This window comes from Cupressus sempervirens, chromosome 9 (assembly GCF_028749045.1).
Source record: "Cupressus sempervirens isolate cs-2001-9-10 chromosome 9, ASM2874904v1, whole genome shotgun sequence".
NCBI classification, from domain to species: domain Eukaryota; kingdom Viridiplantae; phylum Streptophyta; class Pinopsida; order Cupressales; family Cupressaceae; genus Cupressus; species Cupressus sempervirens.
The window spans coordinates 490,884,257-490,909,535 of NC_143126.1; the positions used below are offsets into that span (position 1 = coordinate 490,884,257).

Here is a 25,279-nt window from a genome sequence, read left to right on the forward strand (position 1 = left end):
TGAAATCAAACAAGATAAAAGCCCTAATACCTTCATCGCTGCCAAATTGGGGCATGATCCCATTTCACTGTGAGCATGAGCTTGCCTCATAGTCCCGCTAAAGTGGGGGCTGCATATATAGACCTAAGAAGTTAGCACCATTAATTTGGAAGCTTTGGGACTTATTGGGCCCCATTTTAGTGGTTTCCTCGATTTTGGATACACTTATTCTTGATTTTCCCGCTTATCTTTCCATTTTTCCCCAAAACTATTCACTTTCGAACCCTGCAACTTTTACCTCAAAATTTACCCTTTCAAGCTAAGTCACAAGGTTAGGGTTTGAGTTTGAGTTCGACAGCTATGACATTTGGATGAAATTCAACTAGTCAAAAAAATAAAAAATAAAAATTGAAATTAAATTTGCCAATGTAATGTCCAAAAAAATTTAAATATATACTACTTATTATTATATGTTCATGAGTTTATCTATTATTATTATATATTTATGAATTTATTTATTATTATCATGTATATGCATTTGTTTATTATTGTTATGCTATTTATTATTAATGTTTTCTTTGATTAAAACATAATAATAAAAACATATAATATGTATTATTGTAATCTTATGAAATATTAAAATCTAATAATACAAATCATATTTTATTATTATAATAATGTTATCAAAAACTTCAAACCGTATCTCGTAATTGGACTTGGACTTGTATTTATAGTAAAAAATTCAAACCAATTCCACATGCAAACTATAGATATCAAAGTCCAAACCATAACGATTACAAGGCCATTTACGTTTTGTATGTTGTCGATCATCGACCATGCTGGAGCAAAACGTCAGTCGTTGATGCAGCAAAATGGAAACGTGTGAGCATGGAGACAATTGAAAATGGAGCATGGGGACAAAGTTGAAAACGGAGCATGGAGACAAAGTTGAAAACGGAGCATGGAGGTGCGACCTTCAACTAACAAAATTCGAGCACCAAACACTAGGAAATGGAGCACAATCATTTTTCCCTAGCCGAGCTTTAGAGGGTTGATTTTTAGGAGACGAAGGGCGTGATTTTACAAGCTTTTTCCCCAAAAAACCCTAAAAATTATTTCCGTATGAAGTTATGACGAATTCGAGCAATTTTTTTACAAATTTTATGAGTTTGCTGAATTTCAAACCTAGAGCCAAAAATTCGGCGATCCCTGTGACTTAGCTTTCAGGTATAGGTCGAACCTATTTTGACCTATACCTCGGGGGTTGTATTTTGGTGGGTTTGGGGCCCGATGCAAAGTGTTTTCATTTTCCCGCCTAGTAAGGTCAACCTTTGCAAATTTGGACTCCAAAATCACTATAAAAGGAGGCCTCTTCCCCTTATTTTCACTTCCACAATCTACAAGCTATCTCAATTCATCAATTGCAAGACATCCACTCTCAAGCATTCAAGTCCAAGATGCATTCAAGAGCTTTTTTTGGTGACTTCTAGCAAGCAAGGATTTGGCTCCAAGATTTGAAGGCTATCATCCATTCAAGATCTCCAAGTCCTTATCCATCCATTCAATGACTAATCTTCTATTGATTGTGTGAATTCCCTTCTCATGATGGATTAGTAGAGGAATTCCTGGCTAAGCAAGGAGATCCACATCCATTCTTCTTTCCTTTCCTCCTCCCCCCATCCTATCAAGCATACATACATCCATGATCTATGATTTGGCAATTGTAGATCCCTTGCATTTGTGAAGACATCCTGCAATTTGCAACACGACATTCAAGCAAGTATACATCTTTGTAGATATGGTAGACCCATATCCATACATTGTTACAAGATTCAAGAAGAGTTGGCAGATTAACGGATTTCCGGATGATTGATTGATTAACAGAGGAACAAATGTGTTCCTTATAAAGAATCACAAGGACGTTGTTTCTAAAAGAAACAATGTAGACTGAAGACGGAATTAGAAACAAAGCTAGAGACAGGATAGGAAACATTCCTATCTGGACTGAAGAAAAAAGAGACGGGATAGGAAACATTCCTATCTAGACTGAAAGACGGACTATAGACAAGTAGTTGACTATTATAGAAAGTATAAGATATTATCTTAATACCCTCCCTTAATGGTCAACGTATGGATGTCGGAACATTCTGTGATAAGTAAGACCCTCCCTGGATCTACAGAATGCTGAAACCAAGAAGCTTTGCCAGAAGAGTGCTATGACTCAAAATAAGTTGCAATTACAAAACTTCGTTTTTGTGGAAAAAACGGTAAAACCCAGAATCTCACACAACCTTGCGTATTACAGACAACTTGAAATGATTTTTGAGGAGAAAATCAAGAAACCCAGAATCTCACACAACCTTGCGTATTACAGACAACTTGAAATGATTTTTGAGGAGAAAATCAACAAACCCAGAATCTCACACAACCTTGCGTATTACAGACAACTTGAAATGATTTTTGAGGAGAAAATCAACAAACCCATAAAAACAGAAACAGATTCAGAAGGAGAAAAATGCAACTTCGCCTTGATCAGGACCCGGAGAAGTCGGACGCTGCGTAACACCCAGAACAAGTTGATCGGTGTTTCGATATTCGAAGATGACGATGATGCGCTACTTCCAGGTTCCATAATTGCGACTATTGAATTTGGAATTATGTTCGAGCAGAATATTTGTCAGAGATGCCATGGCATGTTTTCCAATGAAAACTGTGAAAATCTGTGAAGGCACCTTCTTCGAGGCAAAAATACGAAAGACCCAGAAGAATCAGAGAATGACTCAAAAGAGAGCTTGAAAAACCCAGAAGGAATCTGCTGTCTTTTTTTGGATCCGCTGGCTCGAAAATCGAGGCACAAAAATCGAGTCACCCAGAAAAAACGGACCGACAACCCAGTTGAGCTCTCGGAAAACCCACCAAGAATCTGCAAACAAAATATTTTTTCGACCCCAAAAATTAGGGTTTCGAAAAAAAAGGCCCTAGCTGAAAAAAGCTTGAAAAAACTTCAGATTTCTTGATAAAAAATGGCAGATTTTTCTTCAAGGATCGATGTGCATGGACGAATGGGGCTAGAGTGTGCTGAACAAACACAGCCAGACCCGAGTTCGGAAATTTCTCTAGGCCGAAAACCCTAAGCGGGTTTTAGAGAAATTCAACAAAAAAAATTTTGAAAAAATTTAAACAAATAATTTCAAGAAGAAATTATAAATTTTTTCGAAAAAATTTAAGTAATAGCTCTGATACCATGTTACAAGATTCAAGAAGAGTTGGCAGATTAACGGATTTCCGGATGATTGATTGATTAACAGAGGAACAAATGTGTTCCTTATAAAGAATTACAAGAACGTTGTTTCTAAAAGAAACAACGTAGACTGAAGACGGAATTAGAAACAAAGCTAGAGACAGGATAGGAAACATTCCTATCTGGACTGAAGAAAAAAGAGACGGGATAGGAAACATTCCTATCTAGACTGAAAGACGGACTATAGACAAGTAATTGACTATTATAGAAAGTATAAGATATTATCTTAATATACATGAGGGTTTGACAAGCAAGGTGAATATTTACATTTATCTTGTTTTACATGATTTACTTATTTCATTACAAGGTTAATTCCTATACAGCAGCTTGACCAAGGCAAGCCCCTTTCCCTCAACAATCTCCCATTTCTTGTGTACAAGTGCAGATTTGCGGAGCTACGGATTCGGATTTGCAGATTTGGAGATATAGCAACAGTCACAGCCTCAAGGCCTTCAATTTCAACCCTTGCGGCTATAGGTTGAACCTGTTTTGACCTTTTCTTGTTGACCTTAGATGTTGATTGCTAGCAAACACAGCCAAAACTGAGTAATGTTTATATCTAAACCAGTAGAATCAAAAGGAAGTACTTTTTGTGAAGGGTCATAAACTAGGATGACACATATCATGTGTTTGTTTAAAAGAATCCTTGGCCAAGGTGGCATGTTTCTTAGCAAGTGTTTGTCTATTTATAAGACCCGACTACACCTCTTAGTTAGTGAGGTCATACTAGATAGAAATTAACATAGTGTGTGACCGACTAGACTAGTGTAGGGCCTAAACAGCAGAACTTGGATGGTAGTAATTCATCGGATGTTACACCCTTGAGCAAGACAAGGTCATTCTCCAATTGGATTGGAGAATGTGCAGGGAACCATTTAGTTCATGGTTGTACTAAAGAACCTCAATGATGCTTCCCTCTTTGGCAAATGGTCAAATGTACTTGAAAACACCTCGAATTATTACAAATTTGTATCAAGTTTCTTAACTTTTCTTCAGTACTTGTTTTGCTTATCACTATTAGTAGCAACAGAGATATAAGCATGTTTAGTTTCTAATTTCTCAAGAGTTACTTGTTGCAATTATAAAATGTTGTATATTAAAGTTGAACAATTCTTGTACTTTACTTTCTTTCAATACAAAAGTTATTGCTATTTGCATAGTGTTTTCTTACAATTAATGGTGATTTTTTGTTTCTTACATAGTAGTTGCATCTTACAATAAGTCCTCTTTGTTTTGCTTGGGGCATATACCCTAGGCTAACTCAATCATCTTGGCCCTATATGGATGCAAGAGGTATCGAAAAACCTTATAATATAGGCTTCAAATTTAAGTTTCACTAATCATGTTTAAGCATTTATGGTTTAGGTTTCAGTGTTTAAGGTTTAGAACTAATGCAGGAGCATCCTGGGTGCAAGGACAATCTTGCATCACCCAAAAATATTATATGGTTTGTCTTTTCAATAAGGGCTATCTCAAAGTAGAGTTGCTATTTATGGTAGCTTACTAGTTCTAGTAAGTTGGTCATTACAGCTCAGAATGTTTTGATTTATTTCCTAGTGATTCGCTTTGGATATATTAATATAAATAATAAATTCATGTCTTTTGGGCTAACTAATGCACCGGGCACATTCATGCGGCTCATGAGTGAGGTATTAAAAGAGTTTCTTGGTAAGTTTGTCATTGTTTATTTGGATGACATTTTGATCTTTAGAAAGACATTGGCATAATGCATATTCATAAGGTGTTTGAGAGATTAAGGGAAGAGATATTGTTGATTAATCTAAAGAAGTATAGTTTTCTGGAGGAGTTAGTGTACCTAGGATTTATAGTTTTAGCAAAAGGTCTAAAAATGAACCCAGAGAAGGTGAAGGCTAATCTTGAATAGCTTACATCAGGAGTGCTACAGAGGTAAGATCTTTTCATAGTTTGGCTAACTTTTATAGAAAGTTTGTCAAAAAATTCAATAGCGTCTGTGGACCCTTGACTAAAACAATAAGAGGGGATAGGAGAGAGTCTAAGTGGACTACAAGTTCAGACAATTTTTTGAATTTTTGAAACAAAAAGTTACAAAACAACCTCTTTTAGCACTTCTAGATTTTAATAAGGTGTTTCAAATAGATTGTGATGCTAGTGGCAATGTAATTGGAGTTGTTTGAGCCAAGAAGGTAGACTTGTTGCTTATTTCAATATGAAGTTAAATGATGCCAAAAGAAAATGTTATGATCAGGAATTTTATGCTATAGTTCAAGCATTAAAGAAGTGGAGACATTATCTTTTGCCTAAGAAGTTTGTTCAAGCTTTGCAATATTTAAATAATCAAAGGTATTTGAAATGGGTTGAGTTTTTGCAAAGTTAAAAATTTATTTTGGAACACGGGAATGAGAAGTCTAACAAGGTTGTAGATGCTCTTGGTGGGAGATAGGTTTTGCTAACAAAGATGCAAATTGAGGTTGGTGGGTTGAGTTTGTATCTAAAGGATACTGACTTTGGTGAAGCTTGGAAGGCTCATAGAAAACCTGTTACTCTGAACAGAACTAAGTGGTTGGACTTCATAATCCAGGATGGTATGTTATTCAAGAGTAGTTAGTTGTGCATCCCAAGGAGTTCTATGAGGAAGAATCTCATCGAAGAGAAACACAATGTAGGGTTCGCTAGACATTTCGGTCGAGATAAAATCATTGCTCTGGTTAGTGAAAATTATTTTTGGCCATAGATATAGCAAGATGTTGAGAAATTTGTAAAGTTGTAGAATATGTCAAATGGCAAAGGGATCCAAGCAAAATACAGGGTTATATCAGCCACTACGTGTACCAAAGAAGCCATGGGAGGATATCAATATGGACATATAAGGAATATCTAGTCAAATGGAAAGGACAACCTATTGAAAATTCAACATGGCTTACAAGGGAGAAGGTTAACAGTCTTGGTTTTCCTCTTGTGACAAGGTTACTTCTCAGATTACCCCAAGTGTCTAACGCAAGAGCCTCCTAGGTGTAAGGGCAATCTTGTATCACCCCAAAAATATTATCTAGTTTGTCTTTTCAGTAAGGGTTATCTCAATGCAGAGTTTTTATTTATAGAAGCTTACTATTTTTAGTAAGTTGGTCTTTACAGCTCAGAATGTTATGATTTCTTCCTGGAGGTTCACTTTGGATATATCAACCGGCCAATAAAGTTTCATTACAAGATCAAGTCTAGTTTTTAAGATATTGCAAAAATTTGTATTGGCAAATGGTATAAAACTTTGAACTCAGTTTTGAAGGCTTTAGAGGCTCCAAAAAGGGGTCAAACCCCGACTTACTAGAGTTAGCACAAGTTAAGCATTGTAGAGTGATTTGTGGCATTTCAGAAATGGGGTCAAAATAGTGAATTGGAGCAAGTGGGGATGAGTTATGGCTTTTGAAAGTTGTGCTACCTAAAATCGAGGAAAATGAAATTCCTTCAAAATTTCTAAGTTTCAAAGGTCGTTGGGGCCTAGTCTAATGTAATAAAATAAAAATAATAGCATCTTAGGGTTGGTCGGCCTCAAAGCTTAGGATTAAAATTTCTAGAACCTTCTTAGGTGGTGGAAAATCGCCTATACAATGAAGGCCCATAGAGTTGTCTAGGACACTTCTAGGGGCATACATATGGTGGCTCTGGCTTACAAAATATTGTAAAAAATTGCCCATGTAGTTTTGCATGTTGTATTTTTTAATATTGTAATTTCATTTTATTGGAGATAATAAGAAGCCAATTTCCTGTTCTCACAATTTCTTGTTATTTCTCTATTCTGTTGTGTGTATTGTATTAATAAGGGGAGTATCCTTCGTCAAGAACTTTGGTTGCAAAAATACACTAGGAAACTCTAATTTAAGGCCAAGGGCCCAACTCCATACCCACTACTTCAATAACTATGCTAGTTTGTAATTATAGCTAATCTGAATTTGGGTTTAAATATGGAATTAAAACACCAATTTTCTAGTACGAGAAAATTTTGTGATGGGGTTTGGGTTCATTTGTGTTCATTAGTACAAAAACATGTAAAAATTATATATGTATACAACCTATAAGCCTGAATTAAGATTAGAATGTCACATAATGTCATAAAAACAACAAAAACACCATAAACTTGTATATAGCATCATGATCGTACCATCATGGCATCATATACTTTAACATTCAAGTTCAACATCAAAATATTAAAATGTCAAATGACAAATCATAACATCAAATTCAAGTATCATTGTTTGAGTTTTGAATTCAACTAATGGATTAATAATTTGTTATTCTTCTTCAGTGCCAATGGCATTAGTTGATTCACAAATGGAGCCAAGGCTTGTTGGATCAGTTGTACCAATAACATTATCAATGTCCAAGTCATCCAATGCATCAATTGCAAGCTGAAAATTAGAAGTATCCAAGTCCGTATGCTCTGCATTTATATCGCACATCTTCATCTCCCCTTCTTTGTATTCATTCTGATTGTGGGAAAGGAGACGCAAGTTGGAATGCAAATATACTAAGTTCTCCACTCTTTTTTATTGTAACCTATTCCAATTTACTGAGTGGATGAAAGCATATGTGCTCTGATTTCTTTTTTATGCAAATGAGCTAGCAAACTATAAGACAAAACACAGTAAGCAATTAAAATTAAATTATTACAATTATAAAATTACAACCAACTTAAGAAGACAAAGTATACTAAAATTATAAATAAAACTCACTTCTGATCTAATTTTGATTGCAAGGGACTGCAGCAGTCGGAATCATTGGTCATGGAGGTACTACCAACTATGAGCGTCCTTACTAAACCAATCACGAAGATCATCATTAATTAGGGTTCTCGTGTTCACAAACTCAATGAACTCAACTACAATCAAATCTCACAAATAATCATCTATAAAAAGTCTTTCAAATACTACCTTGTACCCATTAGACACTTCTAAAACTTTATGTGGTGACAGCCTTCCCGATATATCAAGATATTGGTTGCTATAATATTTTGGTGTCAATGCATAGGCAAACAAATGTAGAGGAGTCGTCATCTTGTTCCATCATTCTAGAACAATTGTGTGAAATTGTTTGAAGGTGTCCTCAATGTCTTTCTCTTTGTCATTTGTGATTTTCTTCATCTTCTCAACATTCAGTCAATGACATCAAACACCTCTTCAAGGCAACACCTATCCATGTCAATGTAGCGAAGCACTCTTGTAATGGGATCGATGAAGTGAATGAGATATTCCACATGTTCCCACCATGAGTCATCAAATATCCTTGCTTAATTTCCGTTGCCCTCTCAATGTTTATTTGCCTCCATATAGACCAATTATTGTTGATCACCATTTTGCAAAGTGCCCCTTTCACTTTCAAAGGTTGTCTCAAGATGATTAAGTTTGATGAAAAATGGGTCTCAACAACCTGTTCGAAATTAAAGCAAAAATATATAATTAAATAGAGACAAAATTTTAAAAAGAATACACATTACACACCCAAATTATGAAAATCAGAAAATGTGAAATGCTAATTATATTGTTTCTTAATTAAATTACTACTTCAAGTTAAAGTTCACTTACCTTCAATAGCTCCATACTTGAGAATAATCTAAAATTCCTTGAGTCATGTGGACGTTTGTGACCAACATCTGGTTGTCTTCAGCTTTTGCATACACCTCATTATTCGACCCAATTTTGTTCCCAATCTTTCTAGCATAAGATTTAGCAAGTGGACCGTACAAGGTGTTCAAAAGATATGTTAATGTCACTCTTCAACCAACAAACCATCTACTCTACAATTCTTTGCGATGTCTATTATGAATTGGACAACATTTCTAGGTCCCACTAACTCAATGTGAGAGATGAGAATATTAGCAACAAAATGCCCATCTTTACTTGCCCCTCACAATCCATGGATTTCAAAAATATTGCTCCTTAAGGGGACCCAAGTCTCAAGCCATGAATCCCTTATGAGATTCAATGTATCCTCAACCACTTTGACCTCTCTTTCCCACAAGGTGGTGCATATTTTCTCAAAATCGAGGCCCTCAAACCCTCTTGGAGCTTCATTGACACTTTTTAACATATTTTCTAGTATGGGGAGCAATGAACACTTAAAGGCAACCTCCATATATGCATCTTGCTATATCTTGGTCGGCAACGTCTTGATCCACATTGTGAAATGAAGTTTCTAAAGGTCCTTTTCTTTTGCGTAGAATAGGTGCTTGAGTTTCAATTCTAGGCACAATTGCAATAGTATAAAGAGGTGGTCTTCTATCACAATATTTGAAGATGCGGAATACATTTCCTTTGATTTTTTTAATGGGAAAATTGTATTTGTGTACTTCTTTCTCTATAATGTACCGAACAACACACCTCAACGGTATGGACACTTCTGCCAAACCACGCACACTTCCATCGTACCGCACACACACTTGCACACCCCATAATGCATGCCACCTGCACGCCTTTTGCGCACCACTCACAAGCCTACAAACTTTGCACGCCACGCACACACACCGCATGTACACTGCATGCACTCTACACACCCCACACACCACCTATGCACACTCGCACACTGCATGCGCAAGCTCGGCACATTGCACGCACTTTGTATGCCACTCTCATGCACTCTGCACACCGTACGTACTATGCATGCCATTCATACACACTTCATACACTAACGTAATCCACATGCCTCCCGTACTCACTTCACACACCGCAATAATATTACTGATGCAAGAGTGAATGGTTGTAAATCAAATATTGTACTTTTAGATTTGAGATATATTTATGATAAAAATCAACAATACAATTTTTTCTCCAAGGGAGACTTTACAGATTTGGCAACCAAGTACAAGGTGAAATATCTAAGATGATATTTCCATCGGCATACCAAGGCAGTTGTGAACCATCGAAACTACAATTACAAAATAGGAAAGGTCTTGCACCTCCAAAACTGCATACAAACTGAAGTCCAACATAATTGCAAATACAGAAGACAAATAAACTCCACGATTATTTCCTAAAATGACAACCACAACCTTATAAAGAGCTCTAAGTAGTTTCCCAAAGGGTTACAAGCAAACTAACACACTTCATTAATCTATTACTTAATTTTATAATTTAATTAATTAATTAAACTAATCTGTGTGATATTATTTAAATTTGGGATCACTTAATAAATCAATTTAATGAAATCACTTCCCATTTCTTGGGGACATCACATTCTCTTTTGCTTCTTCATGTTCCATGATATATTTTAATATTGTTTCATTTGGTATCAGTGCATCTTTTTTTGTAAGGCATTTCTCGACTCTTCTTCTAAACTGACATAAATGGCCTACACCTGATAGTATTAACTATTCCTTTCTACATCACAATCCCGACATTTCTAATGGAATCCACCACCTCCTAGAAGGGGTCTTATAATATCAACATAGTTGCACACAGGAGAATTAGAATTTGGATCTATTCTTTGTTGTTCATTATTGTCGACATAGGAAGAGGTAGATTTCGTTGTAGTTCCTATCGTAAAAACAATTATACAAATTCAAAATAAAAACTAGAGAATGGAAAAAGAAGTAGATAGATCTTATGGACAACTAAAGAGGAATAAAAATTTTAAATTAAAATTAAAACCTTAAGCAAAACAAAATCAAATGAAAAAAAATTACCCTTCCCCCATTAGAACCTTGCAAGGGAATGGGAATGAAGCACAAACACTTGATGAAGATTTACAAATCAATCTTCCAAATCCTTCTTGCTCAACAACCTCTTTGCTCTACCTCAAGAGATAAAAATCTATTTGCACACCAAATGAGTCATAAAACCCAAAACAAGTCAATTTAAATCACCTTTTTAGGCTTAGAGATTTCAAAATTATAAAATTTGCAAAAAAAAAATGTTCTAGCCATCACTTTTCTAGTCAGGTTTGAACTTGCTTTGACCAAATACAGGGTGGTCCACTCAAGTTCGAATCAAGTTTGAACTGAGTTTGACCAGCATCGAACTACATGTGATGGGCACGGATCCTAATTGGACCCACAAGTGTATTTGGGTCGGACCCAAACCAAGGCCCTAGGGAGGCGATCTAGACTACACAATATTTATGGTACCCCCACCTACTCCATCCAAAACTTTTTAAGAGTTTAGCCCTTGTTCATTTCCTATTGACCCCATGTTTGATATTATTCCCACATACCTAAACCTTCTAGAAACTATATTTATATATAATATTAGAAGTACCCCTTTTCATTTAAACTCACCCTTATTTGTTTATTTGTGAACCTAATCTAAGATTATGCCTTGACTTTCTAGGACTATATTATATATAAGATATCTGCAACCTTATTCATTTTCTTTTGTATCCTTAATTCTAGTTATGTCCCCATACCCATAGTACATGGTTTAATATATGAATACCCTTCTTCAATTACTATTGTTAAGATATCTGCAACCTTATTCATTTTCTTTTGTATCCTTGATTCTAGTTATGTCCCCATACCCATAGTACATGGTTTAATATATGAATACCCTTCTTCAATTACTATTGTGGCCTGATTCCATAAGATGTACCTATTCCAAAAATTTGAGTGATTTATTTCTACCCTTCTTCGTTCACCCTTGTACCCATGGTAGCATTCCAACTACATGATATTAGTATGATGTGAAAAAGAGTAAATATGGAAAACATGGCAAAAGTTCTAGAGCTAAAATATAAAACATTAGTTGTAAAATATTAGAGTAAAAGTTCTATTCACATAAGAAGGTTTATGAAGTTAGTCCTAGAATACTTAAACATTTTGTCATGAAATATGGCCTACCATTAAAGGAGCAGCGCTATGTATTTTAACTAAGCCTTATTAAAGGTATAATTTAAAAGAAAATCATCAATGCGGTTTAGAACTTAACATGTAAAAAGTTTGCTTAAAGTAAAACTTAGGGCAGATACCCATGCGGCTGCTATGCATATTTTGGCTAGCAACAGTCGCTGCTCAACATTTCTAGCAGCAATTGGTGGAGGCTGGTGGTTCCATGATTATTGATTTTTGCTGCTTATTTCTTAACGGACATCCAAAATAGAATGTTTAAATGAAATTCTAATAATAAATCTTATAGATAAATGTACTGAGAAAAAATAGGAGACAATAAAACAGAGGGAAAAAAACTGTGGAGTCATATGTTATTTTTCTCCATAAGCAGTGGCTGCTTATTCCAGCCCCCATTTTTCAAAGTTTATTTTCAAATTTTAAATGGTGACTGCTCCACAAAAGTAGGGATAGATTCCAAAATTATAGTTTCCCATGATTGAAAAAATGGCATGAAAACACTTAGGCTACTTAAATTTAAGCACAAATTGCACTTAAGCAGCCACATAAGACATGGGGTTGCAGAAAACTTAAAATGTCATATTGCTTAAGATTGTGCAATCCACTTTTCTCTGCATCTTATGGCCTCTAGGTGTAAAAATGAGCCAAAAGATAATAAATATATACTACGGATTTTTAAAAAATAATTTAGAAAAAGTCAATAAAATCTCAGGAAATGGAACGCGAAATGTTGCGGGTTTTGATTACTTAAAATTATTCAGGAGTTTTTAGATTTTGCTGACTGCATTTACGAACTGATATAAACACGCCCATAAACATTTACTAAATAATAGGTGATATAGAGACTTAAAAGGTTAAGGATTTACGGTTTCGGGTTTTAGGGCTATTGAAAATGTGTTTGAAACACAAGATTAAAACATGTAATTCATTCGATGCCTGACTAATAGCAGTTGGAAAAATAACAGAGATTGAATGAAAAAGAGTAATAATATAATACTACTTACTTTGGCGCTTGCATGAGGGCAATTGTGAGAGGACCTGATTGAAGCTCTGCCCATTTGAGAGTGCAGACATTGACAGTGAAGCCCAGACCATCTGAATAAAACCGTGCTGCCTTTGGAACATCCTTGTGAAGTTGAACAATCCAACGAAGTGTTGCTGCTGGCGTTGCCATTAAAAAGATAAAATCACCTGTGAATACATTGATACTTCGTTAGTTGCGGCACTCGGAAAACTGGTTATTTGAATTGAGCTAAAACTACGGGAAGGGAGCCATGGTGGAGTAGTGTACGTTAAAAATATTAGTGTCCAAAAGCTCACCAATTCCACGGTGGGTGAAGGGAAAAGAATCCGTTTAACGTTGAGGAGGTTAAGCATAAAATAGTACATTTTTACTCTTATAATGTGTATTAAGTAGTCCCCTTTTCTTGGACCAAAATTATGAACTTCAATTTTCTCAACATTGTCTTCATTAAAAAGTCTTCATTAGAAAGACTATAGCATGAACAAACTACCAAGACATTGACATAATTATTCTTGATGTCACAATGAGCATCATAATCCATATTGAAGTATCATTATGATTCAATTACTCTTCAAGTGCAAAGAACACACTCGCATTTTCTTTCCAAGTTTATTTTAGATATTTTTTGTTAGGAATTGAGGATATTGTCTTAAGTAGTTCCCTTTTTTTGGACCAAAATTATGAACTCCTTCAATTTCTTAACATTGTCCTCATTAAAAAGACTATAGCATGAACAAACTATCAAGACATTGACATATTTATTCATGATGTCACGACGAGCATCACAATCCAAAATGAAGTATCATTATAATTCAAATGCTCTTCAAGTGGAAAGAACACACACGCATTTTCTTCCCTAGTTTACTTTAGATATTTTTGGTCAAGAATTGAGGATATTGTTAGCATCTAGGAGTACTACGAAGATATTGTATTAATAACAGGTTTTGTCATTGATATCAACATGTATTCTTTAGTTCATGATAGACTTTGATTTTGTACATCATAGGCTACTTATCATTTAGTGTAGACTAAGGTTGATAGAGTTGGATATGTGAGCTTGCATTTGTGTAGAAGAATGAGTGTAGACGTCATGTCTATGTTCACTATACTTTATGTGATATTATAAATGAGTTATGATTTGTTTTGTGAAAACTTGTAGCAGACCAATGTTAGGATTAACCACAGACAGAAATAACAATTACATGCAAATATAACCAATATTAAAAAATAATAAATTGCACAGAAGAGAACCCAAGACATAAAGATTTAATGTGGTTCACTCAATCCCTGAGCTATGTCCACCAACAGCAAGTCCAATATTATTATTATCCAGTGATTACAATCTGCAATCCCTTACAGCTCAATATCACTGCAAGAATCTACAATCTCATCAATATTATGAAATCCCTAACCCTAAGCCATTTTATAGAATTTTTTGCCACTTACAAAATTAGGGCTAGAATAAGTCATCTAATAAAAAAATAGTAATCGACACCTTTATAATAATAAAGTCGTTTACTCAAGGCGTTGCCCCAAGACCCTACAAGGGGTGTTGCCCCTGAACCCCTACAGTGATAATCCGGGGGGAAACTGCACTGAATAAAATGAGAAAGAATAACCTCCAAGTTTGATTAGACTCCACATCACAACAATCTTCCACTTGGAGACTAATCAGACTCCACACTAATAACCTCCCACTTGGAGACTAGTCATAGCACCATTGAACCTGTAGCTCCCACTAGAATGTAAAACCACCTTTGACTCTGTTGTACTTTTATTTGTTCAGCCTAGAAGACCAACTGAAGATGAAGAGGAGTTTAGCTTCTCCCTTGTCACTACCTTTGTAAACATATATGTTGGATTATCGTCTGCATGTATATTTTCCAGCTATAACTGTCCATCATCCAAAACTGACCGAATGAAATTGTACCACAACTGTATGTGCTTTGTCTTTGAATGTAGAGCATAATTATTTGCAAGATGAATGGCACTATGGCTATCAATAAAACAAATAAGTATCCCTCGTTGGGTATCTCAATTCTTCCATGAAGAATTGAAGCCATATCATCTCCTTGGTTGCTTCTATAGGAATAACATACTCTACCTTAGTAGTGGATAAAGTATTAACCTTTTGCAACCAAGAAATCCAACTCATTGTTGTCCCGCCAATAGTAAATACACGACATGTACTACTCCATCTGATATCAATATCCCCTGCCAAATCTGAGTCAACATAGCCTTGTAAATCACTAGTAGAGCCCCCAAAAACACTTACCAGATGTTCCTCTCAAATATTTGAGAATCCATTTAACTGCATTCCAATGCTCAATTCTTGGATGACCCATATACTTGCTAAGAACTCCCACTGCATGTGTTATATCTGGTCTAGTACATATAGTGGCATACATAAGCTCCCTACAACTAAAGCATAAGGTACCTTGGAAATCTTAGCCTCCTCTTCTAGTGTCTTTGGATACATCTCATTGGTCAATTTTAAATGACTAGGTAAAGGTGTGTTGGCAGCTTTAGCAATCTCAATAGAGAAATGCTACAACACCTTCTCAATAAAATCAACTTGAGATAATGTCAATTTTCTATTCTTCCTATCTATGCAAATATTTATACTAGGGATTTGTTTTGCTACCCCCAAATCCTTCATAGAAAATGAATGTGCTAACTATTCTTTTAACCCGTTAATGTGATCCATGTTATACCCAACTACAAGCATATCATCAACATATAAACATAAAATAATGTAGTTGTCATCATCTATCCTCTTAAAACTAAACACAATAGTCAGAATGATACCGAATGTAACCATGCATATTCATAAAACTGTCAAATTAAGATACCATTACCAAGGTGCTTGCTTCAAGACATATAGACTTTTCTTCAATCTGCACATTAAATTCTCCTTATCTTTTACCTCAAATCCCTATGGTTGTGCCATATATATCTCTTCATCCAAATCACCATGAATAATGGTTGTTTTAACATCAAGATGCTTTGAATACAAATCTTTAGTAGCCACAATACTTAAAATAGTATGAATAGAAGTCATTTTTACAACAAAAGAAAATATCTCATCAAAATCAATGCCCTTTTCTATGCAAATCCTTTTACCACTAATATGATTTTAAATATTTTCTTACCTTCATCCTCTTCTTTCAACCTATAAACCCATTTATTCTATAAATCCCTTTTACCTGCAAGCAACTTACATAAATCCCAAGTCTGATTTTTCAACAAGGAGTACATTTCTCCAATCATTATAGAATCCTACTAAAGCTTTATATCCACATGCACAGCTTCATCATAACATTTAGTTTCACCAACATCTGTTAATAAAATAGAATACAAAGAGGAGAAAATCTTTCTAGAGTTTTACTTGGTCTTGTTGATCATCTAACATTCACTGGGGTGTGTGTTATTTGTTGTTGCGGAGCATGAGGGATAGTTGGAGCATCGTCTTTTGGAGTATCATCCAAGACTACATGAAAATTTTCTTTTTTCTCGTGCTATTGTAATAGATCTTTGTACAACACTTTCTTATTGAATATGACATCCCTACTTACAATTTTATGGTTTTCAAAATCCCAAAGCCTATAACCAAATTCATCAATGTCACATCCAATAAATATACACTTCTTTGACTTAGCTTCTAGCTTGGTTCTATTTTTAGAATCTTTATGTGCAAATACTTCACAACCTAAGGTTCTAAGAAAAGAGTAACTCACAAGGTTCTTACCAATCCATGCTTCCTCTGGAATACCACATCCCAAAGGAATGGAGGGACCTCTATTGATCAAATATACAATGGTATTGACAGCCTTTCCCACATATTTAAGAGCAACCTAACATGAAACCTCATGCTCCTTGTATGCTCCATTATTGTTCCGGTCATGCATTCAATCACTCCATTTTCTTGTGGAGTCCTTGGAATAGTTTTCTACCTATGAATACCATTAGTGGAACAATAATCTTCAAATTATTTTTTGCAATACTCACCACTATTATCAGATATGAGGCATTTTCTTACCAGTCTCATTCTCAACCAAACATTTCCATTTCTTAAAAGTTTGAAATACATCATATTTCTGTCTAAGGAAATAAATCCATACTTTTCTAGTTGCATAATCAATAAATGTAACATTATAATGAAAGTTGCTAAGATAAGATACCTGAGTTGGTCCCCATACATCTATATGCACAAGCTCTAATTTTTCATTTTTTTCCCCCTTCCCACTCTTCACAAAACTAACTTTTTTTGTTTTCCATACACACAACTTTCACATAAATCCATATTAACACATTTCAGACCTAGTAAAACTTCCTTTGAATGAAATAATTTCAGACCTCTTTCACTCATGTGCCTAAGACTATTGTGTCATAGTGTTGTATCAAATTCTACAGTAATTGTTTGTTCTCACTGCTTAACTACAACAATTGTTCCCAAACATTCATTTTTATCTAAAACAATTAAAGTAGAAGGAACAATATGACCTATTCAAATCAAAATATTGAAAAGCTTGAGATGTTAAAATATGGGTTATGCCAACACATTCAAATCAAAATATTGATAAATGAGTACATGTTATCACATCAATTACATAGAATAGAAAATCATTTGGATTTCACCACTCTGTAAAGAGATTACTAATTCAACATATGAAAAAATTAATAATTTAGTAACTCATTAATATATTTAATACATATAACTAAATGCATTTTTCATTATTTCTATGAAATTACCCAAGCTCAAAAACTCATTTCTACATAATGCAAAGTCAAATGTCTCTTTGGAGACTTCTCCATAGTTTCCCTTGTACAAAAATTCCCCTTACATCACAATGAGCTTGTATTTATAGATTCTCTTTGGTAAATAACTTGTAACCACATAGAATAATTACTTAGGTAACCACTTAGAATACTACTAAAAGAACAACATATAGTACCTAAGTGATTACTTCTAATAACTACCTTTTTTAAAACAAGTTACTATCTGCTTAAAATTTACAAACATAAAACCCAAAAGATAACTTTAATTACAATAAGTGACATAAGTCACTTGGACAAAAGGCAAATTTCAATCTTATATTATCAAAATAAAACCAAGACACTATTTTCACCAAGGTGAGCTCATTTTGTTTTCTTGATCTACAAGTCATTCAATCACCAATCATTAAGAATTTAGAAACATGTTCTTCAATTTCATATACAATTTATTGGGCATCATGTTATTTCATAACTGTAATGTTCCTTTGGATATGTGAAGACTTAAGAGTTGATGTTACCATGAATTTTGATGATATTCTTATGGGGGTGTATGTTAGCATTGTTGGAGACATAATTTAGTATTTATGTGTTGCATTCTTAAAAATGTTTGTCATTGATGTCAACATATGTGTTATTATGTGAATATCATCAAAGTTGTAGAGGAAGATTCATTTGGCATAGTCAACAGTCAAAGAGTTAGGTTATGTGTCGTCACAAGTATATTCAATGATATATAGAGATGATACAATTATGAGGGGGGACATAAATATGAAGATATGTCAAAGTTAGTTTTTGGAAAGTAGGTACTAGTAAATTGATTATATCTTACAACAGAGATGGAATTTGGTTAAGTGAGCTTAAAGGATGGTCAAAGACATGTCCAAGATGCTATGATCTAGATGGAAAAAATTGATGTTCATTCTGTGAGTTTTGGAAAAGACTGTTTAGAAGATGTTTCTTGTGAGCTGACTATTACAAATATCTTTGAAAAAAATGTATAACTATAATGTAACATAACGTATATTGTAATATCTTAATATTTTCCTATATAACTATTCTAAATTGGGAAATCCTTAAGGATAACTCAATAATTATTTTAGGACTTGGTAGAAAGATTGTTCCCTTGGTTGTAATCATCGGTGAGGTCATTTTTTTGTTATACAAACTTGTGAATGACAACCAATGTGGATGGTTATTGTTTATGCAAACTTGAATACAAATTTGGCTATGAGAAGAGTCTAGATTAATGTTGTGGATTTATTGTGCGCTTCAAAGGAACTATATTGGCAAAGGAGTTGATGTTTAGTCAGTTTAGATCTTGCATATGCTTATCTAGAGGATTTCTAGTGAAGATTGTTTTGAGGCTATTTAGACCATTAGTTCAATTGTCCTCCTTTCAACTCCTAATTTGGTTGGCATAACTCCTAACAGGGTTGGAATCTCATAGTAGGGATTCAAAGTTTCCTTATAGGGACTCTATGTATTGATTGCATTTCATTGACTCCTAACAGGGTCTACCGTTTCATAAGGAACTTTTGTAGTAGTACATCATCTAGTGGGCATCATTCCCACTAAGGTTTCCCCCCTAATCAAGGGTTTCCCTAGTTAACATAACTAGTGTTATTGTGCATAGTTATCTTTCTATGGTTATTTCATTTACTATTTACATGTTTTAGAATTAATAAAGAGATTGAGAGTTGTTTTAAATGCATAACTGATTCACCCGCTCATGCGCCCCCACCCCACCCCCTTCTCATCTATCTTGATGGACTTTACTTTCTAACAATTGGTATCAGAGCATTATATCTTTTTTTTGGACCAGATGTTTGATGCTTCTCCTATGGTCTCATTAAGGACTCTTGGTAGTGATATTTGATAGTGTCTTTGAACACTTGAGCTTGAACATATTGTTTTAGAAATGATTGAACTTAGAAAATTGACATAATGATACATTTTGTATTGATGTCAATGGGGGAGAGAGTAGTACATGAAAAACATTGATTAATGTCAATGGAGGAGAGAATATTGATGTTTGTGTATGGGGGAGATTGACACCTTCCTTGTGCATATTGGTTATTATATGTTTACATTCATGGGAACATGAATTGGGGAGTAAAGGCACATGAGGAAGAATTATATTTGGTATTCATGGTACTTAGATGCTTTTCATCTATGTTGTCATCAATGCCAAAGAGGAGGGATTGTTATCATGAATGTTGATGATATTCCTATGGGGGAGTATATTAGCATTGTTGAAGACATGATTTAGTACTTATGTGTTGCATTCATGATAGTGTTTGAGATTGATGTCAACATATGTGTGATCTGTGAAGATTATTAGAGTTGTAGAGGAAGATTCATTTGGCGTAGTCAATAGTCAATGAGTTGGGTTATGCATAGTCAAGTGTATACTCAATGATATATAGAGGTGCTACAATTGTGAACATGGATAGAAATATAAAGATATGCCAGAGCTATGCGATGTTTTCTAGAGGCAACTTTTAGAGACAATTTTTGGAAAATAGGTATTGGTAAACTGATTATCTTACACTAGAGATGAAATTTGGTTAAGCGAGCATAGAGGATAGTTAGAGACATGTTTACAATGTTATGTTCCAGATGGAAAAAATTGATGTTCATTTTATGAAGTTTGGTGAAGACTATTTAGGAGATGTTTCATGTGAGATGACTATTGCATATATCTTAGAAGAAAGAGTATATTATAATGTAATGTGTATTGTAACATCTTAATATCATTCTATTTTATTATTGTAAACTAGGAAATCCTTAAGGCCAACTCAATGCTTGTTTTAGGACTTGGTATAAATGAAATATTGTTTCCTTGGTTGTAATCATTAGTGAAATCATTTTTTCATTATGCAAACTTGTGAGTGAGACCCAGTGTGGATGGTCATTGTTAATGCAAACTTGAATGATAATTTGGCTATGAGCATAGTAGAGATTGATGTTGAGGATTTACTATGATCTTCGAAGGAACTATATCAGCAAAGGAGTTGTTATTTAGTCAATTCATATCTTGAATATGCTTATCTGAAAGATTGTCTAGTGAAGATTGTTTTGAGGCTGCTTGGATTTTACGTTTAAATGTCCTTTTTTCAACTCTTAACAAGGTTGGAACAATTCCTAACAGGGTTGGAATCTCCTAATAGGGATCCAAAGTCTCCTAATATGGACTCTATGTACTGATTATATTTCATTGACTCCTTTTAGGGTCTATCCTTTCACAAGGAACTTTTATATTAGGACATCATCTTGTGGGCATCATCCCCCTAAGGTTTTCCCTCTGATCAATGGTTTCCCTAGTCAACATAACTAGTGGTATTGTGCATGTTTATCTTTCTATGATTATTGCATTTACTATTTACATGTTTCAGAATTAATAAAGATATTGAGATTTATTTTAAGTATATAATTGATTCACCCCCTAGTTATGTTGGTAGACTTTACTTTCTAACAATTATATGATCAATTCGTGTGTACTAGTTATTCATCAACATAATGTACAATTTTGATAAATAAGTGCATTGAGTTGATTGTAATTGTAAATCACTTACATTATCTTCACAAAGTCAAACTCCTTATAATGGTAATTCTTTATTTACAATAATAAATCTGCACAAAGATATTCTTTACTCTTGTAAAATCTCCAAAAATACCTTGGAGACATCTTTAACTAATATCCTTTGATGTTTCTCATAGACTGATTTAAGAGTCACATTACTATAACAGAGCAGGGAGGATGATGACTGAGTTTTGCTGAACGCATATGATTGAAAGTCTATGAATCCATTAAAGAAAAAAAACTTGTTGCAAATCTTGTGATCATTCCTCACAAGATGGAATCTACCTCAGATATTGCGTCAATTAGTTCAAGTGCATTATTTATTTTTTATTCCATATATTTATGTACATGTATGCCATACCTTCTCCAACTATTATATTCGAAACAATGATCCTCCAACAATACTCATTGATGAACACCAATAATCTATTTTAAAAACTCCAAATTTGAATAAGTTAGGAAAATATGTGACCAAGGGTTATCAAATGGGCTTTATTTCTATTATGTTCTTGGAAAGTCTTCAAATCCTTTTTAACTAATCCATTGTGTACATATCTCATTTTTTTTACATCTCATGCAATAACATCATTTTGAAGTAGTTTGTCAAATAATTTAGATGCTCTATCAATGCATCCAAAAATTTCCATATATATCAACTAGAGCATTATATATATGATGGACAAAAATGCTCTAGCTGATATAGAAGGAAATTTGTGGAAGCATTGATAGAGCATCTGAATTGTTTGACAAAATATCTCAAAATGATGTTATTGTTGATCCCTAAGGAAAATTTGTTTATCAGTGTCAAACACATAGTCATTCACAAGGCAAGATTGGTTAGTTATCACTATGACCAAGGTATCCTATATAGGCCAAGCCATGTATTAAAAACTTGTATATATTTCAGTTGAGTGTCGAGCAGTAGTTACTACCAAGAAAGCCAGAGATCGTGGAGTACTCAAGTGATTACCAAGTTTTTTTAGAGAAAGTAATAAAAGCCAAATGTTATAGAAGTTGAGAAAAGCAATATATGTTGAGTATAATTAAGACCGAGAGACAACATAAAGAAATAGTTTGGGTAGAGCACCAATATGATATAAGTATTGAGTATGGTATAACATGTTTTACAAATTGAGGAGCTAATCAAGTAGCCTATTACATGTCCAATAACAAGTTATTAATCTCTATGTAAGGAAATCCACCAATAAGAAAATTTCAAAGACTAAGTGGAAAAATGAATGTATCTAGATCATTGATCGTGATGAAGGTTTACCCAAATAACTATTTAAGAAGGGTTTATGACCTAGTTTACGTGTGTGTGTTGGTTAATTTTTTTTTCTCCTATTAGATTTATAATTTGACTCTTTTTAATACCCAATGTTTTGGAGAGATAAAAGGATGTTACCAATAAATGGGTCAATATATATGTTTTATCACTGCCCTCTAAATTACAAGGTACAACTCACTTAAGATTTGCAATGATGTGCAATGAATATGTCTTTCTTAGATTAGAAGTTTTGATAGAATAAGCTCTTAACCTAAGAGCAGTAAAGGCTAACCAAATTGTTTGTAGGCACAAACAATTCAGGCAAAATGGATTTGGACAACCTATCACATCCAATAGAATGACTATAGTAGGTTAACTTGAGGGTTTCTTACTCTTACTTCTACTCTAAATGTAGATTAATTATCTAAATGCAAAAGAGGAAAGAAAGGAGAGGTGCACATGAGAGAAAATTGAATTGTTTTAACTATCAGTCTTGAATGAAATGAAATCCAACAAGTTACTAATAGATTTATTCAAATTTATCCTTTAATTCATAGTGAAACTATTTAACATGCCATGAAATAAATAGGAGGAGAAGCAACATTAAATGTGAAAAAGAAAATAGAATTACCTATACTATAAATACCATAGTAAAATGGAACCCACATGGTTATCACACTATCACATATAATTGTTCTTCAACTCTTAATGCAAAACTAATCTATGGGCAACAAAACATGAAAAGAAAATTAGGTAAATGGAATTATAGAGCCAATTCACCATCAAGTTTGCCAACCTTTGTACTATCAAAAGAGATTACATTTATAGTTTTATGTTATCTCTTAGTTTTGGAAGAGCAACAATCATTTATTAGAAAGAAAACAAGAACAAAACATGAAAATATCTAATTTGTAGCATGGTAGGAACACATGACATCTTCTCCATCAATGATTCTAACTCCATGGCACTTCTAAAAAGACATGATGCCTGTTCATCTTCAAGGAACCTCAGGAATCCTGCAGAAATCTTTGTTTTCTTTATATTTTTTTGTTTGGTGCCAAGTCTATACAATTCATATTCCAACAGTCACTGCAGTTTTGAATTCTCACCATTGATCTAATAATCAACGATCAATGTTTAAAACATAATAAACCATCTCATCTTTATCTTTTCATTCCTTCTATCTCTTTATTCATTCAATCATCAAATCCATTATCACAACATTGACCTTGAGTTAGCTCCACCCCATTGCAATATGAGATTAAAGGCTTTCGCAGCTTCACCGAATTAACTCGAGATTACCTCTAAGCACTCGCAAACCTACAATAAGAATTGATTCCTTAAGATTTGATGAATAAATGTATCTCTTCTCTTCATGTTGCATCTTCACAACTTAGAATTCTAATGGTTAGTGTTGACCTGCGATCATGTGATTTGCATTTCCTTCGCCACTTTGGAACTTAACGACTCTTAACTATGTGATTATCGGTGACAATGTGATAACTATCTAGATTAACTAATATTGTACCTCATAACTTCAAAATATTATATTTAACTTCCTTTAACTGTGTGTGAATGTGCAACTATCATTGATCTTAAGGATCAGATGGCTGAGATTCAGGAAACTTTAACTATCTGGTTGGCTCTGTAGCATGTGCCCACATGTTCCACGTGTTATGTTCTCATTTTCCTACATTGTCTAAAATTTGTGTATCTTTGGAAAGTAGGGAAACACTGAGCATAAATCAACTGATATCTAACAATAGCCATAAAAATTGAAAATCCTTATTATGTGTGTGATCTCACGATCTTATGATCTAATGATCATTTGGAGCATCACTTGAAATGAAAGAGATGGGACCTAGCTAACAGGTAAGCATTTGACTCTCAACTGGCCAATGTATGAATTCTTTTGTCAATTTGACTTTTCACCAACCCACGTAGTTTGTTATGGTTGCATCTAAACTGTCCATTCATTGAATCAATGACACAGATTTACTTATTTGATATTAAAGGTTTCTGAACATTATCAACAGTAAAAATTGCATTCTCTACATTCTGAGCTAGATCATCTGTAATGTCCTCCATGAAAAACTGTTAAACAACATGAACCCTTATCTTCAACATGATCAGGAACAAAGAAAGATGAATCAATAGAATATCCAAACCTTCTTCTCATTAGGGAAACACATAACAAACCCTTCAAAACCTAATCACCTAGCCTTGGACTGGTGCATTGCTCATATGATTTCCCACATCAGGTTAGCTCAAAGGAATGATGAGAAGAAAGGCCATCCTATGGGCAATCTAGACTCAAACTCGAGACATTGACACTCTGATATAACTCTAACTTAAAGTAAAAAGATAAGAACAAAAACTTGGGCAGTAGATGGCTCTGTCTAGGGATTTAAGCATGATAATGCTTGAAAGAATCCTAGCAATCTCTAGTTCCATGCAATCAAGGTGACAACTTGGAAACAAAAAGAACAAACTAAACTAGGAAAACAACAACAAACTACCTAGGAAAGCAAGCAACAAAGCTA

At 34.1% G+C, this 25,279-nt stretch overlaps 1 protein-coding gene across 6 annotated transcripts in view; it reads right to left on the reverse strand.

Annotated features, from left to right (window-relative positions):
• Positions 1 to 13,497, reverse strand: part of LOC149539468 (uncharacterized) — a 63,504-nt gene extending 50,007 nt beyond the window's left edge. For 2 of the 6 annotated variants that reach the window (XR_016356238.1, XM_089800708.1), the window contains exons 1-2: positions 13,378 to 13,497; positions 13,091 to 13,277 (exon numbers count right to left, since the gene is read on the reverse strand). Coding sequence is in view for 3 of the 6 variants with exons in the window: in XM_089800708.1 (XP_089656834.1) it covers positions 13,091 to 13,260 (170 nt within the window). In the remaining 3 variants the exon portion in view is untranslated. The other 4 variants (XR_016356240.1, XM_089800710.1, XR_016356239.1 and 1 more) reach the window with 3 other exon arrangements.
• Positions 13,498 to 25,279: the final 11,782 nt, after the last annotated feature.